This window comes from Perissodus microlepis, chromosome 4 (genome assembly GCF_051167445.1).
Source record: "Perissodus microlepis isolate ML-2025 ecotype Zambia chromosome 4, ASM5116744v1, whole genome shotgun sequence".
NCBI lineage: Eukaryota > Metazoa > Chordata > Actinopteri > Cichliformes > Cichlidae > Perissodus > Perissodus microlepis.
Window position 1 is genome coordinate 18415295 of NC_140464.1, and position 10731 is coordinate 18426025.

Below are 10731 nucleotides of genomic sequence, written 5' to 3' on the forward strand. Positions count from 1 at the left end.
GTTTCTGTTGATTGAGCACTTTCATGGTGATCTTGTCTGTATAACACTCTCGTGGCACCAATCACCCCCAGTATTTGTGGTAAGTGTATCTCTTCCACCCTCGCTGCTGCTTCGGTGTCTAATCGGACCTTCTTTCTCTGTCCCTCCTTTTCTCTTTCTCTCTCTTTCATCTCTCCACTCTGGCACCCCATCCTCTTTTTGGGTTGAACCTCAATCTAACGCTTTTAAACTTGTACTCCTCTTCACCCTTCCTCTTTGATCACTGCATATCATACCATCCCTGTCTCCCTTCCTTCTCTCCCTCTCCCCATCACTTCTCCTCCTTGTTTTGTGTTTGCGCCACATCCATACATTTGGTGTATTTGTGGCATTGTTTGTGTGTGTGTGTGTGTCTTCTCTGTGCTCATACAGCAGCGGAGGAAAGGGAAGCAACGTGGCAGTAACCTCAGTGTATGTACCCTGTCTTCTCTGTCTTCTCCCTCCTCCCCTTTCTCTTTATTCAAGTCCCCTTCTCAAACATGTCTTTGTGTTGTGTGTTTTTTTCTGTGTGTGTGTGTTTTTAAGCAGGGGTTTTCTTAAGATGTATTAAAGCAACCATTTTTAGCATGAACTCATATGCAAGTCCAGTTTCCAAACCAATCCTACTGACCCTTAACTACTTCACTCGTGCACTTAATGCAGAAAGTTTGGATTCGGGCTGAACTCTGCTTGTCCCTTCTCATCATTTACGGTCATATGACTGTCTCCGGGTCTTCTGTATCTCTGTCTCTCTTTACTCAGCTGCTGCTCCTGGTGCTTCGTTGTCTCATGTCCTCATGCCTGTGTGCTTATCTTTGTGTTGTTGCTGTTAACAGTCTCCATTATGAGTCTCCATTCACGACTGCCTACCTGCATGCTAGAACTTAGATCTTTTTGTTTGAGTGAGTGTATGCTTGCGTGAATGTATGTGGTGTGTGGTTAGAGTGTCAGAAACGAGGAGGGATATGGACATACGTGCATATGAATGGATATGTTTATAGGATTCTCAGTGCTACTTCTGTGAGGCCAGTTAATCTGCCAACCCATCATCTGTAATTTAATCTGTAACAATTTACAATGACTACAAAACTTGCTCAGCTCAGCTGCAAAAAGGATTTAGCACTGAAGTAACCTGATATGATTTTCATGCCCAGGTCAGCAACTTGTGGCACCATAGGCGCTGTCCTGCTGTCCTGTCCTGCCTCAGGTCACGAGGCCTCGGCACTGCAGAGGAATGTCGTTAGCAGACTCAGGACATCCCCTATGTACATGCATGGTTGCAGGGAAGCACGCTGAGACAGAGCAGAAACAGAAGAGTTTTGTGCAGCCTGGAATGCGCCATGTTCGAGGGCATTAATGGGTGGTGAAAATGGAGAAGTGCTGAATTGACCCTTCTGTCCCCTTTTTTTCTTTAACATTACAAGTTACAGAAGCATGGAAGGCATGGTCGCTTGCCATCATCTCTTTCCCTGTGCTTCCTTTAGAATTTTTTTTTAATCTTCTGTATCAGGGGTCGGCATCTGAGCCCTGCACCAGGTTTGAATGTTAATACAACACTGCACCGGCCTTGCTTTAGCCATGCTTAGCTACTGAAATACATGGATGGATTGTTTACAAGCACTAAACTTGGCTAATGGGTTTTTTTGCCGACCCCTGCCTTATAAATTGTATGCAATGTCTCTGTTTTTGAAGTAGCATGATTGGGGGTCTATGATTTGGTATAGGTTAAAGGAAGAAGATGCGTTGAGGGCTTTCATAGAAACAGACCCCAGTTAAACCCATATATACACCCCTATACATATCTGTTATCCCATTGTATAAATGAAACACCAACCTGACATTCAAAGGAAACACCTCTCCTTGCATTTCTCTCTCTCCCTCCATCCCTCGGTGGTTTCTTTCTCTTCCTCTCTTAGACCATCAATGACAGCAGTCCAATGAAACGCTCCGCCTCCTCCCTGGGCCACAGCAGGTCTGGGCGTGGTCACAGAGACAAAGGAGGGGCAGACGACTACAACATGGAGCATGCAATCCCAGAAGAGGGAAGAAGTTCCAGACACGGACACCGGCGAAAAGACCGGAGCCATCGGGCATCTGAGAGGTCCCTCTGTCGCTACACTGAGGCTGACACAGGTGGGTGAAACCACAAACACACACACATTTTTTGCATAATTGATCATTTGACAGGTACTGTAGAAGATATTTCCACTATCTAGAACTCATTTTCTCCAACCATCTCACCTTCTGCAATAAATGAATCCAATTTTTGTACAACTGAACAAAAAGCACATAAAAGTCTTTTTGTTGTTGTTGTTGTTGTTTAGCCATTACTTCCAAGGGCTGCTAGAATGTGTCGCTGGAGTGCAATAATAACGAACCCCTCTAAACACTCTGTCATCAGGCCTGGGCACAGACCTAAGCACAACCACTCAGTCTGGCGACCTCACGTCAAAAGACAAGGATCGAGACAGGGATCGCGGCCGTTCCAAAGACCGTAAGCACCACCACCATCATCACCATCACCACGGCTCTGTGGACAAGGAGCGCTATGTAGCAGAACGAGGGGGCGAGTACGTCCACAGGCACTCTCGCGACCGTGACCGGGAGCGAGAAAGGGACCGGCGCTGGTCGCGATCTCCCAGCGAGGGTCGCGATTGCGTGACACACAGACAGGTGGGCTCCTGGGGTATTGAGTGTACGTGATATCTAGGCTGGAAAAACACACCTGTTGGTTTTTGATGAGAAAAATAATTAAATAAATATTGGTCAAACACATTTCAAATGGTCTAATATTGGGCCTCTAATTTGACGGTAGTTAACTGGTGGACTATCAGCTAGAAAAACCCCAATAACCTTTTCTGGCTGTAACCAAACACAGTGCTGTAGTCTACATAAGGTGTAACTTTTTGATGTAGTTGTGTTAGAAATGTTCCTCTGATTGGAAACTGTATAAAAAAAGATAGATGTAGCGTGACATCACCTGTTGGTTTGTGGACTACTGTTCTGAAGGCTTGTTTCAGTTTCTTGAATGGTAGTGACTTCACAATTACAGGCTATCCGTACTTTAAAAAATACACAAGATATAAAATATAAACATAATCATATATTAAAATTAAAAATCATTCTGTAATAAATAAGAATTAAATATAACAATTAAGCCATAAACTCATTAGCAAAAAGTATTAAGTAATATGTGACAAACAGAATCATTTTCTTGTTGAAAGCCAGAAGGGTTGCCCCCTGCTGGCCAATAGAGAGAATGCAAGTTTAATGCACCAGTCTCAGAACCTAGGTCCAACTGTTTAATAAGGTCTTCTGCCCTCAGATTAGAGGCCATTGTTTAATTGTTGGCATTATGTTAATGACAGCAGATAGCATGTGTATCTTTATGTATATTTGTATATACATTTATGTTTCACTATATTCACATAAACATGCATTATTGTTGGTATAATAATGCAGAAATGAGTAAAAAGTGTTTGCTACCAAACCACCAACAACCAAACAAATATGCATAAAGAATGTATATTTGAGTACCTTACTGCTGTTCCCAGTTGCCCTGTCTAAATGTTCTGTCATGCCCTCCCCACTATGTTTCCTTATGACATTCTTTTCCAAGCTTATTGCCCACTATACTTTAGACCTAAATTTTCTTTGCTCATGAATTTTTGGTAATGCATATTATTTAGCTAAACACGCTGATTTTGTAATATATTTTTATAATTACTGCAGGAACAACAGCTTTCTTTAAAGGGGAGGAAGTGGATTTTCTTATTTGAATTTGTGTTATACATACATGCTACACAGCCTGCTCAAAATAATGCAAAACCAGACACATTTTATGTATGTTTAGTTACCATATTTACCCTGTACTGCATTTGTTATCCTGGAAATCAACCCTTTATCCTTCTTTTCTCCTGTCGTCTTTTGTTTTCTTTCCTCTGCGTAACATGTTGCTTTTTTATGTATGGTCCTGTTTGAAATCTCATCTTTTTTATCCACATCATCTGCTCTGCTCCTTTTTAATGCCTTTCATTTCTGCCACTCTTTTATGGATGGTGCTTTTATTCTTATTGTTGCTGTGGATCTTGCTCTGGTCCTTTTCTTGCTTTTCTATCTGGACTCTCTGTCTTGCATTCTTTTCCTTCTCTCTCTGTTGGCTTCACGCTAAATCTTTACCATCCTCTACTTTATTCTACATGTTTTGTCGTTGAATTTGTGGTTCGTTCTTTTTATTTGCTTTATTTCACTTTTTGTGTAGGGCAGTAGTTCAGTCAGCGGAAGCCCTGTCCCCTCAACCTCGGGGACCAGTACACCACGGCGGGGCCGTCGGCAGTTGCCTCAGACCCCGGCAACACCCCGTCCCCATGTTACTTACTCCCCTGTAGTCCGTAAGGCTATGCCCACACCTCCTGGGGTGGCACAAGGCAGACCCTCAGCCCCAGCTCCTGCCCCTCGCCGCTTTTCTCCAGAACCTTCCCAAGGCCAGGGTCCTCCCCCTGCTGGCCTTCAGCTGGGCCACCATGGCACACCACGTCATCAGCCCCCACTGCGCTGGGGAGACACAGGTGGAGGAGGGGGCTCCATAGAAGGGGATGGATGTTTCTACAACCAGGACTACCAGGACTACGAGCCCCATCATGAACCACCTGCCTATGAGCCAAACCCCGTGCAGGGGGGCAACCCACACCCTCATGCCAACCACCCACTGCCACCTCCCTCACAACCACAGCAGCATAACCCCCATCCCCTACCTCCCCCACAGCCACACCCAGTCAACAACCCCCATCCTCAGCCCAGCCGAACCTCGCCTAGAACTGTTCATCACGCGCCTCCGCCAACAACGGCTCTGACAGGGCCTGTGCAGGGCCAAGTTCAGTCTGCCGCCCAGCGCCGGCTACCCAATGGCTATCGTTCTTCATCACCTTCCACACATGTCCACGGACCCCCACACACTGGGCCCCACAAGGTCCCTCCTCCGGCTGGGCATCCAAGGGGTCCTCGCAAAGGCCTGCATGAACCCTACAGTGAAACGGAGGATGACGATTGGTGCTAGCCTCTGGGGAAGGGGGTGGGACTTAACAAGGAAAAAAAAATTTAAATACTGAAAGAAGATGAGCCAGAGCACTGACTGCCAAGGGAAAAAAATATAAACTTTTCTTTCTTGTCTGTTCGATTTGTTTTTCCCTCTCCTCCACTGCTGTCTAAGTGACGGTGAGCTACATGAAACAACCGGTGTCATGGGATGGAACAAGAATGCAGAGACAGAATCTGGAGATCCAAAAGCGATACGAGGAGGTAACGAAACACCTCCGCGTTCTGCTCGCGTCTTGTCGATCATTTCTTTTGATGCCAAATGAGACCAAACTGGAGGAGCGTCAGACACTAGTCTTTGTGTCTTAAATTATGCCTCTGGCCATGAGCTATAGCCACTTACAAGATGTCAAGAGTTGCGACTCGACAAAAGACACTTTACAGTCAGAGACAAAAATGAGCGACCTCTTTTTTTGTTGTTGTTGTCGTTTGTTTGTTTTCTTTGCTTCTCTGAGCTAACTTCTGTTAAGTTAGCTGCAAAAAGATTTCAAACCAACCCTCCCAGCCACCAGTTGAATATTGATGAGTTTTATCATCTGTGTTTTTAAATACAAAAAAAACCTGACACGGAGCCCTCCACCTGTAAGAGGTGAGGGAGGCTAAGTGGGTGGGAGAGTTGGGTAGTGTTGCACGGGGGTCGACGAGTCCCTCCGTGGACATCTGGAGGAGAGGATGGGTGCATCTGGGGATGTTTACCCCAGTTACTGGAGAGATTGCACTCCTCCCAGAAACAATTTAACCAACCTCAACCTATGACCTATGAGAGGAAAAAAATAGTGGAGGATGGGTTTCAGAAACAGAGAAACAAACTGTTTTCTGCAGTATTTCTTCTACTCCTGGAGCTGCTTCTTCTTCCTCCTTCTCTTCTACTTCTTCAAAACATTGAAGCTTGAATCTTCTGTTGCACCCCCACACAGCTTCGTTTTTTGTAGACTTGCAGAGTTGTACACTCTATGGAATCCTGCATGAATGATACAAAAAAATACTAATAATAGTAACACTGAGAATCTACTGTCTGCAGAGGGAAAATGTTCTTCAGTCCTGTTTTTTTGTTATGGTCTGCAGGGTTTCTCTCTCTTTTTTTATTTATGATTAAAAGTGCTTTCTGTTTTTCTCTCTCTCTCCTCTGAATGACATTCCTCTCTCTGTACCTTCACATACGCTAAAAACACCAGTGGCCCGAAAGTTACATGGAGATTGGATAGTTACTGTATGTATATCTAGAGGGAACAAAATGATAACTCTTCTGCTTGCTCGTCTACTGTCTATTCCGTGCCAAATGCCTGCCATTGATACAGCTGGAATTGTACTTATTTTTGTGGAAGTTACCTTTTTTTGTAATTAAGGCTAAAAAAAAAATGGTTTAATGGGACGCAGGGTATAAACATGGATACGGTGAATTATGTCTGACAAATCAGTAACATCTCAAAAGTCTTCCAGGGTGTGGGGTTAACACAGAGGCAGCAGAAAGAGACCAATAGAAATGTGCAGAAAGGAGAGAAACTCTTCATCTTTGTTTTCTTTGTTGCTGAACGTAATAAGGGATAAACTTATACCATCGTTTGTAAAGATCATGATGAGCGTGAGAATGAGGCGAGTTCTCCATATTTGGTGTTATATTTTCTTCTGTGTGCTTGTTTTTATTTTGATCTTTGAAGATTTGAAAATAATCCTTTTTCCAACCCTTGGGTGGCGCTGGAACACACCACTACACTGTGGGAGAATGAGTTATCAGGAGGACAGAGCTGTCCTCTTACTCTGAGTCTTCTTCAAAGTTAATAACTATTTGAAATTTGTACATCAAAATGCATTGAATTGCAGGTTTTACAATCCACTTGCCATCGCCTTTGACCTACAGATGGCGCTGTGTGACAAATAGTGTCCCGGTCTATTCACTATACTTATACAGTTAGTGCACCAAAAATGCAGTTTAGCTCATTCTCTCGCTAGTAGACCGCCTTATCTGTGTAAAAATCAGGTGTGTGAGTCGTATTGTAGCAGACGGGCTGGAGAAAGGATGCCTGGGCCTCGCTGTAGTCCTAAAAATCACCTGCGTTCTGTGCGTATCACTCTTGTATAAGTTTCAGTTCTCTCTGTGTGCCTCAAACTAACACTTTTCACTAACGCACACCACCGTCAGACCCAACATTACTGTTATTTTTTACTTTAAGTTCCTTTTTTTTCCTCATTCTTTTACTTGACCCACATCTTACCTGGAGGCCTATCACATGTTGACCAGAGAATGCATTGAGAAAAAAAAAATAGAAAACACTGCCTATTAGTGTCTTTCCAACCTCAGTGGAATGTCACAAAAAATATTTCTCACACCACTACATGTAAAATTAGAAAGCACACTAAGGTATGTAGCTCCTGGTTGTGGTGTGTGTCAGTGGGTTTTTGCGTGTATGTATGCACACGGGTGGGTGTGTTTCAAATAAAATTATGTTTTGTTTTTCTGAATGCTTTTTTAAAAATTCTCCAGAACTCTTCTGAAATCTTAAGACATTCAAGTCAAATCATTGTAACGACCTTCAGCTCTGTGGTTGTGCGTGTGCGTGCGTGTGTGATGTCAGTAAAGCCCCTCCCACCTGCCCCCACCACTGAATGGAACGTGCAAAGCCCCAAAATGTTCACCTTCCATCTTTGTGTATATGCTGCAGTAAAATCCACTAACACGCTGATTAACCACACAAAGTCTTCAAAAAGCAATGTAAAGTCGCTACTGGGGGAAAAAATACATAAATTTAAAAAAAAGTTTTTTTTTTTTCCTTTTTGTTCGTTTTTCAAGTACAAAAGATTTTAAAAAAGGAAAAAATATCTAGTTCCAGAAATGCATGTGCTATGTGCATGCCACACCGTGGGTTAAAAAGTCATCTTCAGGACATAAAAGAAAAAGCAGATTAATTAATTCAGAGGAATTTAAAAAAAAAAAGAAAAAAGTGATATATAAATAGATAGATGTTTTTAAAAAGCAACGTTTCCTTTTTTTCCTTCTATTTTTGAAAACAAAAAATGTTTTAAAAACTTAAAAAAAAATCTAAAGAGTAAAAACACAAAAAAGAGACTTTGGTGAGAGTCAAAGTCCTGTTTGTTTTTCTTCTGTTACATGGGGTTGAGGCACAGCACAACCATGTTCAGGACACCATGAAAAAAAAAAGAACTGTTTTTAATTCAACAGAAAAAAATAAAAATATAAAGAAAGAAAAGAAAGTACAGTTCAGACGATGGTGTATTCTTCCTTATACTTTTGTGTTGGGGGAGGGTCAAGGGATGGAGGAGCTCGCCAAAACTGTTGATGTACTTGTTAAAAACTGGCTGATGGTCCTTTGATCTCTCACTCACTCTCTATTTTCTCTCTCTCGCTCTCTCTCCCTCTATCTCTCTCTCTTTCTCTACCCTGTCTCTCTCACGCTCTTACCTGTCACACTCTCAGCCAGTCTCACCGCTATTTCTACCAGTGCATTTTGTAATTCCAAACAGAAACTCTTCCTAAAGAATAAAATCCAGAGAGAATGCATACTGCTTTGTGTCATTTCTTTTTTGTGTGCCAAGTCTTCTTCAGCTTTGAATTTGCATGTGTGTGTGTGTGTGTGTGCCCTAGGAAAGTGCATAGGTTTCTCAGTCCATTTCCTCTACCTGTCAGTCAGTCAAGAAAAATAAACGCTTGTAAGCATTACTCACAGAAAATGAAAGCCACACATGAACTTTAAAACTGTACTCATATTTCTTGGCCACAATACCTTTGTGTAGTATTATCACAAAAAAACAGCTAACAACTGGTTTATTTTTTATTACAAAAAAGATTTGCAGTCATGGTGAAAGTAAGCACATGTTTTTTTATATATATATTTACTTTTACTCTGCTTTTTATAATCACTTTAAAGAAATACACTCAATTAGGTACAGCACGTCAACCACGGATGATGGAAATATATCATCAGCCAGTCACATGGCAGTAACTCGGTGTAGGTGTGCTGACATGGTCAAGAAAACCTGCTGAAGTTCAAATTGAAAATCCGAATGGGGAAGAAAGGTGATTTAAGTGATCCTAAATCACCTGGTCCACAGTGATTTTCTCACATAACCATCTTTAGGGTTTACAGAGAACATTATGGAGAAGAGAAAGTATCTGGTGAGCGACAGTTCTCTGAGTAAAAATGTTGATGTGAGAGGTCAGAAGAGAATAGCCAGACTGATTTGGGCTGATAGAAAAGTGAGGGTAACTCAAATTAGTATTCATTACAACCAAGCTATGCAAAAGAGTATCTCTAAATGCACAACATGTTGAACCTTGACGCAGATGGGCTACAGCAGCAGAAGATCACACCAGGTGCTACACCTGTCAGCTGAGAACAGGTAACTGAAGCTACAATTAGCACCACTCACAAACACTGGACAATGAGAGATTGAAAAAAACTGCTTGCTCTGATGTGTCTCGATTTCTGCTGCAACATTAAGATTTAGGGCTGAGAATTTGGCCTAATCACCATGAAAACATGGATCCACCCTGCTTTGTATTAACAGTTCAGGATGGTGGTCATGGTGTAATGGTGTGGGGGATATTCCCTTGGCACACTTTGAGGCCCTTAGTACCAACTGACCATTGTTTAAACACCACAGCCTAATTGTAGTATTGTTGGTGAGCATGTCAACCCCTTTATGACCACAGTGTATCCATTTTCTCCTGGCTGCTTACAGCAGAGTAATGCACCATATCACAAAACTCAAATAATCACTTGGCCAGATCTCATCCCAATAGAGCACTTTTGGGTTGTGGTGCAACAAGATATTCACATCATGGATGTGCAGCTGACAAATCTGCAGCAACTGCATGATGTAATCATGTTGATAAGGACCAAGATCTGTGAACAGCTCTTAAGGCAAAACCACTTTGTTAGCAATGTGTACCTAATAAAATAGCAGGTGAATGTATTACCAAACGAAGAACTTTATGAAGGATTAGCAAAGAAAATGTGGGATAGTCACAGAATTGAAGGAAGTACAGGAATACTGGTATAAAAGTCTCAGTCCACTGTTATAAATGTCTATGACTAAACAATCAGAAACAGACTTCATTAGGGTTGCCTGAGGGCCAGACATTATCTGGTGGACCCTGTACTCACTGCCCGGAACAAGGAGCCCAATTGGCATTTGTCAAAACTGGCAACCCAGCACACCATCCGTCATCTCATTAGGAGCATAACCTACATTGTCAGGCATGCATAAAAGCAGGCAGGAGCTACGCAAACTGCTAACCCTAACCCATTTTGAGTTGCTGCAATGACATTTTGGCACAGTAGACTAGTCTGCAGCATTTTTCACTCTAATTTTCAGGGTGTCTTTTAATTCAGGATTCTGTAGGTTGGTCATTTTCATTTCCATTAATCACTTTGGTATCCTTTCATTCCTAAAACTTTACCCAGTCCATATCAGTATAGCTATCCAACAAAAAATTTTCCCATTGGGATCTGATGTGTTTTCAAAGTGTTCCTTCAAAGTTTTTTAACAGTGTATAACAAAAAGTGCCAAGAGAGGATATTTGGTACTATGAGGAATTGAAGTTTGTGAGGCTGGTGCAGTACATGTATGAGGACACCGAAACAGTGGTGACGTGTGCTG

The 10731-nt window shown here is 42.3% G+C and overlaps 1 protein-coding gene across 8 annotated transcripts in view; it reads left to right on the forward strand.

Annotated features, from left to right (window-relative positions):
* The window catches only part of cacna1aa (calcium channel, voltage-dependent, P/Q type, alpha 1A subunit, a), an 86415-nt gene extending 77786 nt beyond the window's left edge, over positions 1-8629 (forward strand). For 5 of the 8 annotated variants that reach the window (XM_084926262.1, XM_084926264.1, XM_084926263.1 and 2 more), the window contains 4 exons: positions 412-450; positions 1935-2151; positions 2420-2691; positions 4280-8629. In XM_084926262.1, the coding sequence (XP_084782388.1) occupies positions 412-450; positions 1935-2151; positions 2420-2691; positions 4280-5074 (1323 nt within the window). In that variant the 3' untranslated portion in view covers positions 5075-8629. The remainder of the gene's footprint in view (positions 1-411; positions 451-1934; positions 2152-2419; positions 2692-4279) is intronic. The other 3 variants (XM_084926268.1, XM_084926266.1, XM_084926269.1) reach the window with 2 other exon arrangements.
* Positions 8630-10731: the final 2102 nt, after the last annotated feature.